Source organism: Babylonia areolata, chromosome 7, assembly GCF_041734735.1.
Source record: "Babylonia areolata isolate BAREFJ2019XMU chromosome 7, ASM4173473v1, whole genome shotgun sequence".
In the NCBI taxonomy this organism is placed as follows: Eukaryota; Metazoa; Mollusca; class Gastropoda; order Neogastropoda; family Buccinidae; genus Babylonia; species Babylonia areolata.
The window spans coordinates 107,889-130,563 of NC_134882.1; the positions used below are offsets into that span (position 1 = coordinate 107,889).

Genomic DNA, 22,675 nt, shown 5'->3' on the forward strand with positions numbered 1-22,675 from the left:
TGTCAGTTAGGACATTGGCATGGGTTTGAATTGATAGAGTCACAAAAGAGACGTACTGACAGGTGTGTTGTGTGCATGTGTGTGTGTGTGTGTATGTGTGTGTGTGTGTGTGTGTGTGCGTGCGTGCGTGCATGTGCGCGCGCGTGTGTGTGAATGTGTGTGTGTGTGTGTGTGTGTGTGTACACGCCGGATGGATAATGAGTCCCCAAACTCTGTCCCCCACTTCCCCTCCAGCTTCCCACGTCAGAGGGAAGGGGTGGGGGTGAGACGGGGGAAGGGGTTAAGCGTGGTGATGCCTGTACATACTGCTAATGGAGCAGTAAGTGATGCCTGATTATATTGTCTCAGGTGTCATGAGGAGTATGGTGTGTGTGTGTGTGTGTGTGTGTGTGTGTGTGACAGGAACTTCTGCAAGACTTTGAAGAGAAGCAGCAGTACCACACCCATCTGTTCTCACACAACATGATGTTTGACGAAGAAGGCGTCCTTACGTGGGTCACTTGGCTTTTGTTTGTTTGGTCTGACTCTGCCTGCCTGTTTGCCTGTCTGTCTTTTGGGGGCTGTGTGTGTGTGTGTGTGTGTGTGTGTGTGTGTGTGTGGTATACATGCATGCATGCATGTGTGAATTTGTGTGTGTGTGTGAATGTGTGTTTGTATGTGCATGAATGCATGCTTAGGTGTATGCATGTGTGTATGTGTGTGTTTGAGTGTGATTGTGTGTGTGTGCGTGTGTGTTGTTGTTGTTGTCAATGGAAACTTAGTTGTCTGTTGCCCCTGTTCCTTTCCTGTGCCTGTCTCTGCAACCCCCTCCCCCTCTCCCCCACTCCCCTTTCCCTCTCTCTATTTTTTATACCTGTTCTGTGCCTGTCTCTGCAACCCCCTCCCCCACTCCCCTTGCCCTCTCTCTATTTTTTATACCTGTCTGTGCCTGTCTCTGCAACCCCCTCCCCCTCTCCCCCACTCCCCTTTCCCTCTCTCTATTTTTTTTACCTGTCTGTTTATTTGTTTACTTTACAAAAGTTTTTTTTGCCTGTCATGAATATATGCCTGCCTGTCGGGATATTTGAATGTGCAGTTTACACTTATTGTTTATTCTTTCAAACATTCATTCTTTATAATCATGAACTCTCACAACAGTTACACAGTTTATGTATTCATTCAGTCAGTCAGTCAGTCAGCCAGTCAGTCTGTCAGTCTGTCAAATGATGAACTTACACTCCCCCCTTCCCACCTCCGCCCACCTCTCCTTTCCATCCCAAACAGTTATCTTGACAACCGTGGGTCTGCTGGTGAAGTGGGGGTGTTCATCACTGGGGACGAGATCTCCAAGACCAACACTTCGTGCAGCATCAGGATCATGGACCTGGGCCAGAAAGGCACCATTACGTTGGGCTTGGGGCCGGAGAAATATCCCACAGGCCAGCAGCCAGGTTGGAAGGACAACTCCATCGCCTTTCATGGTGACGATGCCAAGTCAGTGTCGTTTCTTCTCCTTCTTCGTTTTCTTCTCCTCCTGCTTTTTCTTCTCCTTTTTTCTTCTCCTTCTTCTTTTTCTTCTCCTTTTTTCTTCTCCCTCTTCTTTTTCTTCTCCTTTTTTTCTTCTCCTTCTGCTTTTTCGTCTCCTTTTTTCTTCTCCTTCTTCTCCTTTTTTCTTCTCCTTCTTTTTCTTTTCCTTTTTTCTTCTCCTTCTTCTTTTTTCTCCTTTTTTCTTCTCCTTCTTCTTTTTCTTCTCCTTCTTCTTTCTTTTTCTTCTCCTTTTTTCTTCTTCTTCTTCTTCTTCTTTGCGTTCGACGGCTACGCAGTCAGGGTCGAAGTCCGAGGGATGCCACAAACTCGGACGTCCGGTGAAGATCGGCTGCCGTCCCCCAGAGCTTGGTGTTGGGGTCAGCACCCCCATGCCAGGACTGCTGCCGCATCTTCTCATACAGGGCGCAGTCTTGGAGAATATGGGATGGGGTCTGGTCAGCCTGGCTGCAATCACATAGGGATGTGGCTGCCACTCCAATCCTCTTCAGGTGTGCTCGGAGGCCGCAGTGTCCTGTGCGAAGGCGGTAGATGGTAGTCTGGTGTCTTCTCTCCAGTGTCCTGATGGGATCTTGGTGTGCCTGGTAGCCTCCGTTCAGGGTGATCCAGCCTCTTCGGAATCTGCTGCGGAGGAGAGTTTTTGTTTCCTCATATGTGGCAGGAATAGTTGGCTGTGTGAGCTGGCTTCCTTCCTTAGCGAGGTGGTCTGCACGCTCGTTGCTTGGGAGGCCTACATGTGCATGCACCCACTGGAGGGTCGTTGGGGCTGTTTGGGTAAGGGTTGTGAGGGAGACCTTAAGGGACTGGATAAGTGGACCAGGATCAGGGGAGTCAAGGGCCTGGAGTGTGGACATGGAGTCAGTGAAGATGGAGATGCTGCCAAGGGGCTTTCCACAGGAGGAGAGGAATTCTGCTGCTGTTTTGATGGCCAGGACTTCAGCTCTGAAATTGGAGCAGAGCTTTCCTCCAGGGAGTGCGATGCTGCTGTGCTCTCCATCGGGAAATCTGACGTAGACACCACTGCCTCCGTTGTGTGTGGCTTCCTCCGCTGATCCGTCCGTGTATACATGGGTCCGGGAGCTGGCTGGGTAGGACTCCTCTATCATGGCCAGAGTCAGGATCTTGAGAGTGGCTGGTTGCTGGTCTTTGGTGGTGATGCCAGGAACTCTGAGGCTGATGGTGGCCTCTATCTCTTGGTCAAGCCTCCAGTCAGGCAAGGCAAGGTCAGTGCAAGACTCCCCTTTTGCCGCCAGAACATCGCTGTGCTGTGCTCTAAGTGCTTTATACTGGTGATTGAGGCTCTGACGTTTGAGACGGTTCTTGGTGGGCTGCTCCAGTCTGTGGTGTAGGTGATGTGAGGGCAGTCTTCTGAGCTTCTCTCCCTGCATCAGGACTTTCAAGTTGCGTCTTCTCTCCAGGGGCTCAACGTTAGCAGTTTTCTCCATGTCATGGATCGGCGTGGACCTCATGGCTCCAAGTATGAGGCGTAGTCCCATATTTTGGACTTTGTCGAGCCGGCTCTTGTTGGTCTTGGAGGCTGTGCCCCACGAGGTTGAGGCGTACTCCATGGTGGGTCTGACTGCTCCCATGTAGACCCTGGCGAGAAGCCTGCTGTCTGCTCCCCAAGTCGTCCCGGCCAGCTTCTTCAGCAGGGCTAGCTTGCGGATGCCTCTCCTCTCCATCTCCTCAATCTGGGGCCTCCAGGTCAGGCGGGTGTCCAACTTGACGCCAAGGAATGTTGGTGTATTCGTCTGGGGCAAGACCTGTCCCTGGAGCTTCAGCTTGACTTGCTCGTTGGCGGTGGAGAGAGAGAAAAGTGTTGCGTTGGTTTTGGTGGTGTTGAGCTCAAGACCCCAGTCTTCTGTCCATGTAGCGATATTTCTGACGACTTCCTGAAGCCGGTAGGAGGCCGTGCTGGTGTGTTCAGCAGATGTCCATACTGCCAGGTCGTCTGCGTGCAGACTGTTGGAGACGTGCTTCGTGATGTTGTCTCTGATGTCGTTGATATACAGCAGGAACAGTGTTGGGGAAAGCACTCCTCCCTGGGGGACACCCTCACGCAGCTTGACCTTTCTGCTGTGGAAGCCGTCTAGTTTGACCCTTGCGGTCCTGCCGAAGAGGTAGTGTTGGATCCACATGTACATCTTGCTACGTACGCCGGCTTGGAGAAGTTTCAGGATGAGGCCCTCCTTCCACACTTTGTCAAACGCTCTCGACAGGTCAAAAAACATGGCCAGTGTCTTCTTCTTCTCCTGAAAAGAGTTTTCGATGTCCTGGACAAGGAGGGCTAGTTGATCTTCTGTGTTTCGGAATTTTCTGTAGCCGGTCTGGGTAGGTGAAAGGATGTTCTGTGTTTCCAGGAGGAAGGTGAGGTGGTGGTTGACCATCCTTTCCAGCAGCTTGCCGACACAGCTCAGAATGCTGATTGGTCTGTAGCTGTGGGGGTCCTTCTTGTTCTTTCCCTTCTTTGGGATCGGGATGATCTCTGCCTCTTTCCAGATGGAAGGCACAACTCCTGCTGTCCAGCTGTAATTGAAGATCTGAAGCAGCACTGTTCTGGATGCTGGTCCCAGGTGCTTCAGCATGTCGCCAGTGACACCATCAGGCCCCGGAGCTTTCTTGGGCTTCAGCTTGCGGATGCCTTGTTTCAGCTCCTTCATGGTTAGTGGTTCGCTCATACAGCTGTCATCTATGCCATGTGGGTCCGATGTCATAAGTTTTGTGGTTTCCTCTCGTACCTGCTTGATGCGCTGTCTGGACATGTGGATCGCACTCTCCTCTCGGTATAGTTCCGCAAAGGTGTTGGCTGCGGCCTTTTCTGTTTTCAGCTGGTTGTCCTGCTCGATGACGGTTTTGCCTCTGCTGGGGTTGTCATCGTTCAGTTTCTTTGTCAGCTTCCAAAGCCCCTGCATGTCTGTCTCCATGTTCAGGGAGGATGTCTTGTCTTGCCAACTCTTTCGTATTGTCTGCAGCTTTTCCTTTGTGAACGCAGCTTTCGCTCTGTTGTGTGTCTCTACATTTTCGTCAGTGGGGGAGCTCTCCATCGTGTCCCTGGCTTCACTGAGGATCTTGTGCAGGGTGTCGAGCTCAGGTGTCCAGTAGGGACGGTAGTTCCTGCGTTTGCCATGTGGAATAGCTGCCTGCGCCGCATCTAATACTGCCTTATTGAAATTCTTGGCATTTTCGTTGATGTCTTGGTGCGACAGTGTCAGCGCAGAAGTCCTCTTGTCTACCTCGTGCTTGAAAAGGTCCCAGTTTGCCTTCTTATAATTCCAGCTTGCTGGGAGCCTGGTGGGATGGGTTTCAAAATGTCTTTGTACTGTAATGATCACTGGCCTATGGTCACTGCCTCCAAGCTGGGGCGACACCTCCCTTTGGGCAATGCTATGGATGTCGTCTGTCGCGAAGGCCAGGTCAGGAGTGCTTGTGGTCCTCCATGCTCGTGAATAGCACGTAGGTGGATCTTTTGGACTGTTGATGAGGATCAGCTGGTTACTGATTGCCCAGTTTTCCACATCTTCTCCCATCTTGGTAGCCCCAGCTGGGTGAGTGGCTGTTAAAGTCTCCTGTGATGATCCAGCTGTGGGAGTCAACGAGGATAGAGTCAAGCTGTATTTGATTTGTAGGTGAGTAGACATTGAGGACTGTCACTGACGTGCCTGGCAACACCAACTTGACTCCCAGAAATTCTGTGTCGAGATCAGCTTGACCAGAATTCTGGGTCTCTGCCGCTGGGATGTTGTTTCTTACCAGGGTGATGAGGCCTCCCTTTGGTCTGTTTTCTCGGTCTTGTCTAAACAACTCGTAACCTCTTATGAAAAAGCGGTGAGTGTTCTTGAGGTGGGTCTCTTGGATGCAACATACATCGATCGCATTTTCACGCAGAAAACGTTGGAGCTCAACCTTCTTGCGCTGTACTCCTTCCGCATTCCAGTGGACGATACGAAGTGCTGCTTGCCCATGTGCTCCAATCTGTTCTCCCCAAAGAGACTGGGAAAGATCGCGTCCGTGGTCGGTAGTAGTGGATGGGCCCCTTTGAGGCTGAGGGCCCGGCACCGTCTCCCCCCGGCCATGGTCCAGGAAGACGACACCACATCGGTCTAACATTGTCTGCGTAGCCATGTGTCGTATAGTGCGTGCACAGCCAGTTTTGACTAGATCACACCCCTTAGGGAGGCCACTGTGGCGCCGTCTTCGGTGATCTCCTGTTCTGGTAACGGTTTATAGTTGGCCGGGTTTTCTCTTGGGAGTTTTCCTTCTCTTGGAAGAACTGCTTGCTGAGGCTAACGGACTCCATCTGCCCGGATTTTTCCTCAGGGTTGACTCCCCAAGCCTTTCCTGTGAGTAGGTATGGCCGCAAGGCAGCGGAGGTTTGAAATCAGAGTTTTCCTTCTCTTAGATGAGCTGTCTTCCCAGACTGATGAGCCTCATCTACCCAAAGCACTGGTTTTCAGGCGCCAGGTGACCCGCCTTCGCCCCTTCTCCTATCAGTAGTAGCAGTTCCGCCGGGCTTATATCTAAGCCACACGAGCAGGCTAGGAGCTGGACTTAGTTGTCAGAGGCTGTTGGAGACGCGCGCCGTGAGGGGCATTTTATAGACAATGGGAGCTTATCCCCATTGCCACCCCTCGGCTATGACAACCTTGGGACCTTTCTTCTTCTTCTCCTTCTTCTCCTTTTTTCTTCTCCTTCTGCTTTTTCTTCTCCTTTTTTCTTCTCCTTCTTCTTTTTCTTCTCCTTTTTTCTTCTCCTTCTTCTTTTTCTTCTTCTTCTTCTTTCTTTTTCTTCTCCATCTTCTTTTTCTTCTGCTTTCTTTTATGTTCAGGCAAAATCAGACGTCTGGGGCCGGTTGCACGACAGGCAGTCACGTAGTGCAGAATAACTACCAGCAAATCCGTTAACTTACAGGTTGTTAGCTATCAGCTGAAGTGTGCCACTAACTGTGTTGCACATCTTGAAATATACTGGCAGCTAGTTACCTTCAAGGTAGTGAAATATACTGGCAGCAAGTTACCTTCAAGGTAGTGAAATATACTGGCAGCTAGTTACCTTCAAGGTAGTGCTTTTCGCAGGCAGCAAAGCCATTGGCTATAAATAGATTTGGGCATTCCCTTTTACTGTCCACCTAATTCATTGGAACAGACATGCGATGACAGTTTCTGATACTGTTCTGCTCATTCACACAACATGAACATGGCCTCAGCATGTGATTCCAAGCATGTTCAGAAGAGAAATGTTACATCTGCAGATATTTTAGGTTTATTGTGGAAAGAAATTTTACAGTGTACGTTCAAAACCACGCTGACAAACAAGGAAAAGCAGAAGGCGTGGCCAGAGGTGACAGCAGCAGTGAATGCTGCAGGCCCTGTTGAACGTTCAGTCACAGTTGTAAAAGAAAAATGGTCCAAATTCACATCAGATGCCGCCAGAGCACAGCTATGAGCAAGCCAACCCACACCAACAGGCTCTGAAAAATACATGAACATCATATAAACATGGTTGCACAATCTTCTATTTTGAAAAGAATCTGGTTTTGAGACTTTAGTCTATAGAGAGATCTGCGTTTATTTCTTTAACTCTGTCTTTCTTTTCTGTCTGGCTCTTGAGCCTGACAGTTCTCCCGCACCTGCCAATGTCAGTGTATTGTGGCATTAGGCCGGACAGTTGTTTATGGAGAGTTCAAGGCCACCTTGAACTGGTAAGAGAGCTGAAGTGGGGGTGGTGGGTGGAGGGTAGTGATCATACTACTTTATTTCCATGCACAGTGTCAGGCTCACACAGTGGTGGTGGGTGGTGGGTGGAGGGTAGCGATCATACTACTTTATTTCCATGCACAGTGTCAGGCTCACACAGTGGTGGTGGGTGGTGGGTGGAGGGTAGCGATCATACTACTTTATTTCCATGCACAGTGTCAGGCTCACACAGTGGTGGTGGGTGGAGGGTAGCGATCATACTACTTTATTTCCATGCACAGTGTCAGGCTCACACAGTGGTGGTGGGTGGAGGGTAGTGATCATACTACTTTATTTCCATGCACAGTGTCAGGCTCACACAGTGGTGGTGGGTGGAGGGTAGCGATCATACTACTTTATTTCCATGCACAGTGTCAGGCTCACACAGTGGTGGTGGGTGGAGGGTAGTGATCATACTACTTTATTTCCATGCACAGTGTCAGGCTCACACAGTGGTGGTGGGTGGTGGGTGGAGGGTAGCGATCATACTACTTTATTTCCATGCACAGTGTCAGGCTCACACAGTGGTGGTGGGTGGAGGGTAGCGATCATACTACTTTATTTCCATGCACAGTGTCAGGCTCACACAGTGGTGGTGGGTGGAGGGTAGTGATCATACTACTTTATTTCCATGCACAGTGTCAGGCTCACACAGTGGTGGTGGGTGGAGGGTAGCGATCATACTACTTTATTTCCATGCACAGTGTCAGGCTCACACAGTGGTGGTGGGTGGTGGGTGGAGGGTAGTGATCATACTACTTTATTTCCATGCACAGTGTCAGGCTCACACAGTGGTGGTGGGTGGTGGGTGGAGGGTAGCGATCATACTACTTTATTTCCATGCACAGTGTCAGGCTCACACAGTGGTGGTGGGTGGTGGGTGGAGGGTAGCGATCATACTACTTTATTTCCATGCACAGTGTCAGGCTCACACAGTGGTGGTGGGTGGTGGGTGGAGGGTAGCGATCATACTACTTTATTTCCATGCACAGTGTCAGGCTCACACAGTGGTGGTGGGTGGTGGGTGGAGGGTAGCGATCATACTACTTTATTTCCATGCACAGTGTCAGGCTCACACAGTGGTGGTGGGTGGTGGGTGGAGGGTAGCGATCATACTACTTTATTTCCATGCACAGTGTCAGGCTCACACAGTGGGGGTGGGTGGTGGGTGGAGGGTAGTGATCATACTACTTTATTTCCATGCACAGTGTCAGGCTCACACAGTGGTGGAGGGTGGTGGGTGGAGGGTAGTGATCATACTACTTTATTTCCATGCACAGTGTCAGGCTCACACAGTGGTGGTGGGTGGTGGGTGGAGGGTAGTGATCATACTACTTTATTTCCATGCACAGTGTCAGGCTCACACAGTGGTGGTGGGTGGTGGGTGGAGGGTAGTGATCATACTACTTTATTTCCATGCACAGTGTCAGACTCACACAGTGGTGGTGGGTGGTGGGTGGAGGGTAGTGATCATACTACTTTATTTCCATGCACAGTGTCAGGCTCACACAGTGGTGGTGGGTGGTGGGTGGAGGGTAGTGATCATACTACTTTATTTCCATGCACAGTGTCAGGCTCACACAGTGGGGGTAGGGTTGGGGTGGTTTGGAAGGGATGGGAGAAGGGGGAAACTAGTGATACTGATGAAGTAATCACACCATTCCACCCTCATCACTAAACACACTCACACAGTCATCACACCATCCCACCCTCATCACTAAACACAATCACACAGTCATCACACCATCCCACCCTCATCACTAAACACAATCACACAGTCATCACACCATCCCACCCTCATCACTAAACACAATCACACAGCAATCACACCATCCCACCCTCATCACTAAACACAATCACACAGTCATCACACCATCCCACCCTCATCACTAAACACAATCACACAGTCATCACACCATCCCACCCTCATCACTAAACACAATCACACAGTCATCACACCATCCCACCCTCATCACTAAACACAATCACACAGCAATCACACCATCCCACCCTCATCACTAAACACAATCACACAGTCATCACACCATCCCACCCTCATCACTAAACACAATCACACAGCAATCACACCATCCCACCCTCATCACTAAACACAATCACACAGCAATCACACCATCCCACCCTCATCACTAAACACAATCACACAGTCATCACACCATCCCACCCTCATCACTAAACACAATCACACAGTCATCACACCATCCCACCCTCATCACTAAACACAATCACACAGTCATCACACCATCCCACCCTCATCACTAAACACAATCACACAGCAATCACACCATCCCACCCTCATCACTAAACACAATCACACAGTCATCACACCATCCCACCCTCATCACTAAACACAATCACACAGCAATCACACCATCCCACCCTCATCACTAAACACAATCACACAGTCATCACACCATCCCACCCTCATCACTAAACACAATCACACAGGAATCACACCATCCCACCCTCATCACTAAACACAATCACACAGTCATCACACCATCCCACCCTCATCACTAAACACAATCACACAGCAATCACACCATCCCACCCTCATCACTAAGTTTCAGTTTCAGTTTCAGTAGCTCAAGGAGGCGTCACTGCGTTCGGACAAAACCATATACGCTACACCACATCTGCCAAGCAGATGCCTAACCAGCTGCGTAACACAACACGCTTAGTCAGGCCTTGAGAAAAACAAAAAAACAAAAAAAACAACAAAAAAACCGGGGGAATAAATAATAGATAAGCTGACATAAATAAATAAATAAATAAATAAATGATAATTATAATATAGAAAAGGTAGTAGTAATAATAATAATAATACTAATAAAATGATAATAATAATAAAATAAAAAAATAAATAAATAAGACAACAATGGTGATAAATAAACGAATAAATGTAAAACATGAAGACACACATTCACACATACACCCACACATGCGTAACAGAAATGCACCAAACATGCAGTTTCACAGATATGAAAGCACAGTCAAATACATATAAACGTACATGAGCTCCAACACACACACACACACACACACACACACACACACACATTACCTTGCACCTCCTCTACCCCCCTCCTCCACACACTCATTTCTAGTCTACGTATTGCAGCTTCCACGGCACACACACACACACACAAACACACACTCACAGAGATGAACACTTACTTGTACAAGCACACACACATACGCCCATATCTCCCACCCCCAACCCCACACACATATATACAAAGATATATATATATATATATATATATATATATATATATATACGTTCCAATATCCTGTTGCTCCCACAGTGTAGGCATGCATACACTCACATACCTCATCCTCTACCCCACCTCCCCCCGCACTCCCACCTCCCCTCACACACACACACACACACACACACACACACACACACGTACACAGATCTCTCCTGACACTTGTGTACACTTACACTCTCGCGCATTCACAAACGCACTCAAAAGAACAGACCCACACATACACACAAACACACATACACACACGCACAGAGGCTGCCACTGACTGGCCGCAAGAGGGATGGGAAAAGATCTCTGATGCCAAGAACGTGGCGTCTAGTGTGTTGCTCAGTCTATTGTATTTGGAAAGGCCCACAGAGACTCTGTTCTGTTTTGAAGAAATTTGCGCAATGTTGGTTTGGAAATGATGCCAATATTTGTTTGATTTGCCAAGCATCGTGCTCTACCTTTCATGTTAGACTTGCGGCCGCTCCCTCTCTCTGCTTTTATTTCTTTGAGGCGATCGATGGTGTGATGGCCTTGTACCTGTTCTTTTTGGTATTCTTTGACTTTTCTGAGGATTTCCGATTTTCCTAGATGTAGGCTGCTCGTTGGTGTTGCGTTACCAGCAAGTCTGTCAGCTCGCTCATTTCCCTTAACACCTGCATGTCCCGGGCAGTATGACCATGTGAGTTTTTTAATCTGAAAGTTGCGCATTGCCTTATGCCACTCTGGGCTTCCCATTCCGTTTTCAATTTTCTGTATGAGGTTCATTGAGTCGGTTAGAATCATGGCATGTTGGTTTCCGGGCGTATGGATGGACGATAGCCACTGGAGGGCATGTGTTGCAGCTTCAACTTCCATCGTTAGGCTGGATGTTGTGACTTTGTAGGCAGCATTCTCTTCCCAAATTGTTTTTCCATTTTGTTTCGCAGTGAATCCCCAACCGGATTGGTCTTTGGTGACTGAGCCATCTGTGTATATGATGATGTCCTCTTCTTTACTGTTTTCTTCTGTGAGTAGCTTCACTTCCGCATCAGTTTTGCCCTCTGGCCATTCCCGACAATGTCTTCCTAGGGTGGGTGAAATGACTGTGTTGAATAGATGGTTGAGGTTTTCGGGGGTTTTCTCCCATTCTTTTGTTTCTTTCAGGTCTTGTAGTCGGCATACTAGCTGGATTGTGTCTTCTGCTTGCCCCATCCATGATCTTCCTCGTCCTAGACGGCTGCCTTTTGGTTCTTTGACTGCGTCATGCAGTGGGTTTTGAGGGTTTTCTAATGCTTTGAAGTAGGTCTTGACCTGTTCTAACTTGTTTCTGGCCTGCACTGAAGGAAGGTTAAGCAGGTATCGCATGGTTTCTGTGGGCGTGTTTTTTGTTGTTCCAAGGATCAGCCTCATAGCTTCATTTTGTACTCTTTCTAATTTTAGGAGGTTGCTTTGAGACGGTGTTGTCAGCCCAAGTCTGTAGTCGATCACACTGAGGATGAGTAATTGGTATAGCAGGAAGAGGTGGCGTTGTTCAATTCCTTTGGTTGCCATTGCTTTTAAGACTGAAAGGCCCTTTTTGCATTTGAGAACAGTATTTTCCGTATGTTTTCTGAAGGTCAGCATCCTATCGAAGTGTATTCCTAGGTAGCGTAGGCATTCAGTTTTCTCAATTTGAATCCCATCGAATGACACAGAAGGTGGTGATTTGCTCGCGGTTTTGTTGTTGAGGGTGCACAGCAACGTTTGGGCTTTCGCTGGATTGATGGAAGATCCTGTGTCTTTGCACCATTGAGCAATATTGTTTAGTTGTTTCTGGACGGCTTTAGTTCTTTCCTGAGCATCTTTCGAAGTTTTGAAGACCAGGCCATCATCCGCAAGGGTAAGCACCCGAGCAATTCCATTGTTGTTTAAGTCTGCAAGGCCCTTCGTGTAGACATTGTAGAGGACAGGAGAGAGCGGAGACCCTTGTGACAGTCCCATGGATAGTTTAGAAGGTGCAGACATCCAATCTCCGAGGCGTAGGACGACGGTTCTTTCCTGAAGCGCTGCTGCTATCCATCTTGTCAGTGTCAAACTTACTCCATACCTTAGTAGCAGCTCCATGAGGTGCGCAAACTGGACTTTATTGTAGGCATCTTCAAGGTCAATTGCTACTGCTAGTGTTTCTTCTTTTCTTTGAAATCCTTCATACACCTCATATGCAAAAGCAGCTGCATTTTCCCATGTGGACTTGCCTGTTCTGTAACCACCTTGATTTGAAGGGAGAATGTGCCTGTGTTCAAGATCCCTTGCAAGTTTCCTGGCTATCATGCGTTCCATGAGCTTTCCAGCAATGTTTTGCATGGTTAGGATCCGGTAGCCGCTTACCTGATGATGGTCCTTTCCTGGTTTTGGTATGGGTTTTAAGAAGCTGTGTGTCCAGTCCTCCGGCACATGTCCATTGTTGAAACTGTTTTGATATAGATTGAAAAGTTTGCTTCTGTCTTTTTCCGATAGCTCCTTAATGTCTGAGTAACGAACTTTGTCTGGGCCAGGAGCCGATTCTTTCTTGCATTTAGCTATTGCCTCGTTTAGATCATCCATTGTCAAGTCATCATCAGGTCCAGTCTGCATAAGGGTTTGGTTTAACTCCTCAACATATTTCTTTTTCTCATCTAAGTTTCTTTGATCACTCTGTTGTATGAAACGTTTGAGCAGGGCAGATCCTTTTTCTTCATTTGTCTTAAGCTTGGTTCCGTCAGTGTCTACCATGTCTGGGGTTGTTGTTGTGCACGTTTTCCCTTCCATGCGACGATAAAATTGCCAGAACTCTGTCAATGTTGTGTCATAACTGAGTGCCTCGCAAAACTGTTTCCACTTGTCATTTTTGGCCTTTTGAGCAATGACTTCAAACTGTTTAGTTTTTTCTTTCATTTTTGTTTCAATATCTTTGTCCGGAGATGGTTTTGTTTTTTCTTTTTGCCAAAGTTTGACAGCCGCATGTTTTTCTATCCAGGCTCTCTCTGTGTCGGTATTCCACCATGGGGGCTGAATAGTTTGCATCCTGTTCAGTGCCGTTCTTTTGTTTCTTCTGCGTCTTAATTTTTCGATGACAGTTGTCTCTTTGGTTTCATACTGAAATGGATCACGCAGTTTCATACAGGGTTTATCTGACAGTTTCTGTAGACTGAAAGCTACCGGGAGGTGGTCACTGCCTTGGTATGGAAGCGTCTCTGCATTCATTTCTGCTCTGAATTTTGGAGATGTTAGAGCAATGTCGATCACACTGTCACTGTCCCCTTGTCTTGTTCCAAGGCGAGTTGGGGATGTGGTTGTTAAAGGGCTAAGAAGAATTTCCCCTATCATTCCTTCAAGTGCGAGTCCTTGTGGGTTGGTGTTCCGCTGGTCCCATAACTTCGATCTTGCAATAAGGTCTCCACAGATAATGACCGAGTCTCCAAGTTCGTTCTCTATTTCCTCTAAAAAGGCCCAATCCTCTTTTGTTGTGCAGGTTCCTGGGTGAACATAGGCATTGATGAGCACGATGCTTTTGTGAACTCCGTCAGGTTTTTCAAGACGCACCCCCACTAATTCACATGAGTTGCTACAACATTTCTCTAGATTTATGGTGGAAACTTTTTTAGGTTTTTGTTCAGTATGATTGCTAAAAGGTTGCCAACAGCACCCTGTGTTCCCAGGCGGTCACCCATCCAAGTACTAACCGGGCCCGACGTTGCTTAACTTCGGTGATCGGACGAGAACCAGTGTTTTCAACGTGGTATGGCCGTGGCCTCATCACTAAACACATTCACACAGTCATCACACCATCCCACCCTCATCACTAAACACAATCACACAAGGGAAGAAAGGAGAATGGCGAGAAATTTATAGATATTTTATATTTCACTGATCCACGTTCCCCCTTCTTCCCCTTACAATTTGAACTTGATTCAAGTAAGTAACCGTAAATTTAAGACTTGGATGATCCACCATTCCCATAGGATTTCTCTCTCTTGCTCTCTCTCTCTCTCTTGCTCTCTCTCTCTCTCTGGCTCTCGGGGGCACGTGACAAGATGGCGGATGGACGACACCTGTTTGAGTGAGCTCCGCCAAAAATATCATTTTGCACCTTCTTCAAGTGCTGTTACTGTGTAAGAAACCTTTTATTTTGTTCCTAACATTCAACTGAAAGGATCTTTGTCTGACTATGATTAGTTTGGACTTGTGGAGGGCCAGAGTGGGCCACTCTTGCCAGGTGTTTGCCCGGTCGTGGATGAAAGAGTTACATGTGCACCCATCAGGCCAAGGGAGGAAGGCAAGTGTTGGTGATGTACTGCTAAGTTACCTGTGCTTGTGCATCCTTTCTTTGCTGTTGTACAACATGAAACAGACAGTGACAATAGCATTGCAATGTCCAGTGTCTGATGTTTCTGTTGACTTCGCTGTGCATTTTGAGACTTTCACCTTCGTTGAAGCTGAGATCGATATGCCAAGCTCGCATGGAGAGTGGTTTCAGCTTCCCATGCAAGATAGCGGTGCAGCTGTACTTCTGCTGATGGTTAATGTGTTCTTCTCATGTCGCCATGTGCTGCTCATTGGGGATGTGGAAAAAAATCCTGGACCAACAGATACTGACGAAAGACTACAGAAGACTGTTAGCGGGTTGGAAGACAGACTTGGTGCAAGACTTTCATCACTTGAGTCTCAAATTGCTCAGGTGTTGATACTGATGGCTGGTCAGGTGGAGACGTTGAAGAAACAAGGAGAAACACTGAGACAGCAAGACGACACGTTGAAACCACAAGGGGACACACTGCAGCGACAGGGGGACACTGCAGCGACAGGGGGGGGGACACTGCAGCGACAGGGGGGGGGGACACTGCAGTGACAGGGGGACACTGCAGCGACAGGAGGACACACTGCAGCGACAGGGGGGGGGGGGGGACACTGCAGCGACAGGGGGACACACTGCAGCGACAGGGGAGGGACACTGCAGTGACAGGGGGACACACTGCAGCGACAGGGGAGGGACACTGCAGTGACAGGGGGACACACTGCAGCGACAGGGGAGGGACACTGCAGTGACAGGGGGACACACTGCAGCGACAGGGGAGGGACACTGCAGTGACAGGGGGACACACTGCAGCGACAGGGGGACACACTGCAGCGACAGGGGGGGGGGGGGACACTGCAGTGACAGGGGGACACTGCAGCGACAGGGGGACACGGGGACACACTGCAGTGACAGGGGGACACACTGCAGTGACAGGGGGACACTGCAGCGACAGGGGAACACTGCAGCAACAGGGGGACACAGAGGGACACACTGCAGCGACAGGGGGACACTGCAGCGACAGGGGGACACAGAGGGACACACTGCAGCGACAGGAGGACACTGCAGCGACAGGGGGACACACTGCAGCGGCAGGGGGACACACTGCAGCGACAGCGACAGGGGGACACACTGCAGCGACAGGGGGACACTGCAGTGACAGGGGGACACACTGCAGCGACAGGGGGACATTGCAGTGACAAGGGGACACACTGCAGCGACAGGGGGACAGACTGCAGCGACAGCGACAGGGGGACACACTGCAGCGACAGGGGGACACTGCAGTGACAGGGGGACACACTGCAGCGACAGGGGGACACTGCAGTGACAGGGGGACACACTGCAGTGACAGGAGGACACACTGCAGCGACAGTGGGACACACTGCAGCGACAGGGGGACACAGGGGGACACACTGCAGCAACAGGGGGACACAGGTGGACACACTGCAGCGACAGGGGGACACACTTCAGCGACATGGGGACACTGCAGTGACAGGGGGACACACTGCAGTGACAGGAGGACACACTGCAGTGACAGGGGGACACACTACAGCGACAGGGGGACACACTGCAGTGACAGGGGGACACACTGCAGTGACAGGGGGACACACTACAGCGACAGGGGGACACACTGCAGCGACAGGGGGACACACTGCAGTGACAGGGGGACACACTACAGTGACAGGGGGACACACTGCAGCGACACTGCAGCGACAGGGGGACACACTGCAGCGACAGGGGGACACACTGCAGCGACAGGGGGACACACTGCAGTGACAGGGGGACACTACAGCGACAGGGGGACACACTGCAGCGACAGGGGGACACACTGACAGGGGGACACACTGCAGTGACAGGGGGACACACTGCAGCGACAGGGGGGGGGGGGACACTGCAGCGACAGGGGGACACACTGCAGTGACAGGTGGACACACTGCAGCGACAGGGGGACAGACTGCAGTGACAGGAGGACACACTGCAGTGACAGTGGGACACACTGCAGCAACAGGGGGACACAGGGGGACACACTGCAGCGACAGGGGGACACAGGGGGACACTGCAGCGACAGGAGGACACAGGGGGACACTGCAGCGACAGGGGGACACACTGCAGCAACAGGGGGACACTGCAGTGACAGGGGGACACATTGCAGCGACAGGGGGACACACTGCAGCGACAGGGGGACACTGCAGCGACAGGGAGACACACTGTAGCGACAGGGGGACACACTGCAGCGACAGGGGGACACTGCAGCGACAGGGAGACACACTGCAGCGACAGGGGGACACTGCAGCGACAGGGGGACACACTGCAGCGACAGGGAGACACACTGCAGCGACAGGGGGACACACTGCAGCGACAGGGGGACACAGGGGGACACACTGCAGCGACAGGGGGACACTGCAGCGACAGGGGGATACACTGCAGCGACAGGGAGACACAGGGAGACACACTGCAGCGACAGGGGGACACACTGCAGCGACAGGGAGACACACTGCAGCGACAGCGACAGGGGGACACTGCAGCGACAGGGAGACACACTGCAGTGACAGGGGGACACACTGCAGCGACAGGGAGACACACTGCAGCGACAGGAGGACACTGCAGCGACAGGGGGACACACTGCAGTGACAGGGGGACACACTGCAGCGACAGGGGGACACTGCAGCGACAGGGGGACACACTGCAGTGACAGCGACAGGGGGACACTGCATTGACAGGGGGACACTGCAGCGACAGGGGGACACTGCAGCGACAGCGACAGGGGGACACTGCATTGACAGGGGGACACTGCAGTGACAGGGGGACACTGCAGCGACAGGGGGACACACGTAGCAAGGTAGAAGAAACGAGCGTTGTGCTGAAGGGGAAGGTAGAACACCTGTGTAGTGAACTCGCAGAGATTCGGTTGGCGGTTGATGACAACAAAACAGCAATCGTATCGCTGTGTGAGAAGCATGACGAATGAATAAAACTCTCTCAGACCTGCAAGATGAAGTGGATCATCTGGAGGGCTTCTCTAGACGAAATAATGTGACAGTGTTCGGTATCCCCGAAGCAGATGGATCAGAAGACTATGCAGCCTGTGCCGACAAGGTTCAGCAGACCCTGGGCCGCTACGTGACAGAGGCGGACTGGAAAGACAGAGGTCTAATTGAACGGGCTCACAGACTGGGCAGGCACAATCCCCAGACCCCCCACCCCTGCCCCATCATTGCCAAGTTTTTTAGGTGGGAAGACGTGATGAGCCTGATGACTGACCACGACGCCAGAGCCAGCATGCAGAAGGACGGGCTCCGTGTGGCTCAAGACCTGACCAGGCGTCAATCCAAGCAGCTGAGGGAACTCTGGGAAGCTGGCCAGAGCGGGTACTTTGCCAGAGGTAAACTGCACATCAGGAGTGTGCAGCCACTGCCAGGTCAACACACACCCCCTTCACCTGGGCAACACGGCGTGTCAACACAACATGCACGGCCGTCATGCAGCACAGCAGCCAGCCAGTCAATCGCTGACCACGCACACAGCGGGAGTGTCTCGCGTCGTGCACCTGACATCGCTGACTCACGTATGCTACCCGTTAGCGGTGCTGATGTACCTGAGGAGTGTAAGCGGAGAACCAGGTCAACGACGGCCAGTGAGCGGCAGTCCAGCCTTCACGAGGCGTGGAGCATGGGACGTGCTGCATGTGATGCAGGGAACACCACCACCCCCACTCACAGAGAATAGGGGTCAGGTCAAGACCAAAATGTGAACCCGCACACACATGACATTTCTGACAGGAACACACTGAGTGACACAGACACAGTCAGTCACAACACACATTCTCCAGTTAAAAACATTGTCTTTTTGTTCATGGAACAGCAATGGTCTAACATCTAAACTTTTGGACCCTGACATGTTTGCACACACCAACACTGTAAATAAGGTGACAACTGCCTGATGGAGAGGCTTCAAAGTAGACATGTTTGCACACACCAACACTATAAATAAGGTGACAACTGCCTGATGGAGAGGCTTCAAAGTAGACATATACATGTACATGTTTACACACACCAACACTAGAAATAAGGTGACAACTACCTGATGGAGAGGCTTCAAAGTAGACATGTTTACACACACCAACACTATAAATAAGGTGACAACTGCCTGATGGAGAGGCTTCAAAGTAGACATATACATGTTTACACACACCAACACTATAAATAAGGTGACAACTGCCTGATGGAGAGGCTTCAAAGTAGACATGTTTACACACACCAACACTATAAATAAAGTGACAACTGCCTGACAGAGAGGCTTCAAAGTAGACATGTTTGCACACACCAACACTATAAATAAAGTGACAACTGCCTGATGGAGAGGCTTCAAAGTAGACATGTTTGCACACACCAACACTATAAATAAAGTGACAACTGCCTGATGGAGAGGCTTCAAAGTAGACATGTTTGCACACACCAACACTGTAAATAAGGTGACAACTGCCTGATGGAGAGGCTTCAAAGTAGACATGTTTACACACACCAACACTATAAATAAAGTGACAACTGCCTGATGGAGAGGCTTCAAAGTAGACATGTTTGCACACACCAACACTGTAAATAAGGTGACAACTGCCTGATGGAGAGGCTTCAAAGTAGACATGTTTACACACACCAACACTATAAATAAGGTGACAACTGCCTGATGGAGAGGCTTCAAAGTAGACATGTTTACACACACTAACACTATAAATAAAGTGACAACTGCCTGATGGAGAGGCTTCAAAGTAGACATGTTTGCACACACCAACACTATAAATAAGGTGACAACTGCCTGATGGAGAGGCTTCAAAGTAGACATATACATGTACATGTTTACACACACTAACACTATAAATAAAGTGACAACTGCCTGATGGAGAGGCTTCAAAGTAGACATGTTTGCACACACCAACACTATAAATAAGGTGACAACTGCCTGCTGGTAGTGAGGATAATGGACATGCACATGAATGCATTGAACACACACACACACACACACACACACACACACACACACCACAAATAGGTTGCCAAATGTTAGCAGTAATGAGCTAGTACATACACAAGTGCATAGTACACACAGACATAAACACACATTCACACACACTGATTCAACCAGTTTACTGCCAGGTACACACACACACACACACACACACACACACACACACACACACACACACACACAGAGTGACTGACTGACTGACTGACTTACTGAGACCATTTATTGTCAGATTAACCTTTGTTTGAACAGCAAGCATGCACGCATGCACTCACACATGCATGCTTTCTTCAACCTTCTGTTTGTGAGTAAAGTTAGTGATGGTTTATTTGTTAATTCAGAATTGAATGAAAAAGGTGTTGAGTTTATACCTTTGATTTTTTTCTTTCAATATTGAATCTTCTCCTTTCCCCTTGTGCTGTTTATTAGTAAATTTGAAGGCAGTCTAGTCACATTAGAAATAGCAGAAAAAAGTGTTAATGCCTTTGACTGACTGCACAAACACATGTACACACATATATTTCTTTTCCTTTTTCAACCCTGTGTTGATTATTAGTGAATTTTGTGATACAAAAGGAAACAAAACGTAATTACACTTGATTGCAGTATGTATGTGTGTATGTATTCAATTTGATTAATTTTATCATTAATTTCTTACAGCGAAGGTTGGGGTGTGGCATGTATATGAATAATTGCACAGTACACATACAAAGCATATGACACCCAGAGCATAAAAAAGTGCCAAACATATAAAACTACTCTGTAGTTTCATAAAAATCCTGCAGTAAATTGTACATAATCATTCACAGAATGTCCAATCAAAAATACACAAATGACAGACATCACATATATCTTCTCATAAAGTCTGTGTTGTTTATTAGTACATCTGGTCAGGGTTTTGTCACAAATTAAAAGGGAAAGAACTGTTAATGTTTTGTTTCAAAACATGGAGTATATTTTTATCTTCCACTGAGGAAATTTGGTGATGATGTGATGGTTTAGTCATTAATTATAGATAGCAGGAATGTGTATTAATACCTTTGATTTAATGTATCATTTCAATATTGAGATTATGTAATATGAATATCAGATACTGTGTGGTGTGTGTGCGGTGTGTGTGTGTGTGTGTGTGTGTGTGTGTTAGAACACGCCTTCATTCAGTCAGAATCGATTGACAATATCCTTTTGAACAGACAGTGTTCATTGTGAAATAGTGCCTGAATCCGTATTTGTGCTCCATCAACACATCCCGACACATTCAGCAAACCCGGGAGTGAGTGACATTCATGAACACATGCTTCTGTCGGTTCGCTTACTCTTGACTTGGAAAACAAACGTGTTGTCTTGCTCACGTGCAGAACACATGCATCACACGTTGAATTGCTGTCCTTTGTCAGTGATGTTTTGGAAATTTTCTGTCGCATAAAAACGTAATGCGATCAAGTAATGCCTGGCAACATGGAGCCATTTCTGTAGTAGCGGAACGCCAAATCATTTCTTACAATGTTCACACTTTCTGCTTGTTGAATATGAAATGTTCATAAAGTTTAACACCGTTATAATGATCAAAAAGATTGAAACGTTCTCTGCTCAAATGCGCTCTCTGTAGACGTCACTGTCAGAAAATTTCAAGTGGCAAATTGACACCACTGCCATTGTCTTGCTTTTGCTGTCTGCTATGAGATTAAGAGTTGCTCCGCAAACCTGCAAAGTTTCACCACTAAACTGACTGACAGATAGTGAAAACTGAGCTTGTGCAACACAAGTTAAGCTAGCATGCTGCAAAATGACCATTTTTAGCAGGAGGTTAGGGGCTTACCGGACATGTAACTGCTAACGGTGTGTTGTGCAACTGGCCCTGGTTTCATTGTCTTATGTTTTTTCGTCTTTTGTTTTTCTTTCTCTTTTTTTTCTTTTTTCCCCCCTCGTTCCAAGGAAGATTCTATTCATTCAAAAGCCAACGATTTACAGTTACAGACATTTTGATATCATGCACTAAACATATAAATTAGGATCTATGTATTATACATTTATCAACCATTTTCCTTATTCTAAAGCACATGAATACATTGTATACCCAAACACATTTGGAAGACTGACAACAGCAGCTACTTCTTTCTCTTGTACAACTACACTTGTATTCAGTCTCTCTCCAACTGACTCTTATTTCCCCTATACATGTTCTGTTTTTATTGTGTGTGTGTGTGTGTGTGTGTGTGTGTGTGTGTGTGTGTGTGTGTGTGTGTGTGTGTATGTGTGTGTGTGTGTGTGTTACTTCCTTTTTTCTCTCTGTTCCTGTGATGTCTATTTTTTTTGTTCATGACTTTTATTACATTCATGATGACATACTGGAAATAAAGGTGTTGAAGAAGGTATATCAAAGGTTATGTACTATATATATATATATATATATATATATATATATATATATATATATATATAGTATACAGTAGGCTCTGTATGTCTCCAAAACTTGTGTTCTTAAAGATTATTAAAAAATTCTTCTATAAATCTCTGTGTGTGTGTGTGTGTGTGTGTGTGTGTGTGAACTAGTTTGATTGCATACATACATACATACATACATACATACATACAGACAGACAGACAGACAGACAGACTGACTGACTGACTGACTGACTGACACAGACAGACATACACACAGTTTGCAAACATTTTTTAAACATTCGAACAAATGCCGCACAGTGTGGCATTGTACTGTTTGTCAGTGTGTTCCACAATACTGTATGCAGCATGATAAGAGTGTGTCACTGTACTGTTTGTCAGAGTGTTCCACAATACTGTATGCAGCATGATAAGAGTGTGGCATTGTA

At 48.2% G+C, this 22,675-nt stretch overlaps 1 protein-coding gene and 1 non-coding gene across 8 annotated transcripts in view; one reads left to right on the forward strand and one right to left on the reverse strand.

Annotated features, from left to right (window-relative positions):
• LOC143283637 (uncharacterized) overlaps positions 1-22,675 on the forward strand; it is a 393,825-nt gene that overhangs the window by 46,707 nt on the left and 324,443 nt on the right. For all 7 annotated transcript variants that reach the window (XR_013055424.1, XR_013055425.1, XR_013055423.1 and 4 more), the window contains 2 exons: positions 403-491; positions 1,264-1,473. Coding sequence is in view for 4 of the 7 variants with exons in the window: in XM_076589820.1 (XP_076445935.1) it covers positions 403-491; positions 1,264-1,473 (299 nt within the window). In the remaining 3 variants the exon portion in view is untranslated. The remainder of the gene's footprint in view (positions 1-402; positions 492-1,263; positions 1,474-22,675) is intronic.
• Positions 14,166-14,284, reverse strand: LOC143284376 (5S ribosomal RNA). Its single transcript, XR_013055531.1, has one exon. It is a non-coding gene; the product is annotated as a 5S ribosomal RNA (ribosomal RNA).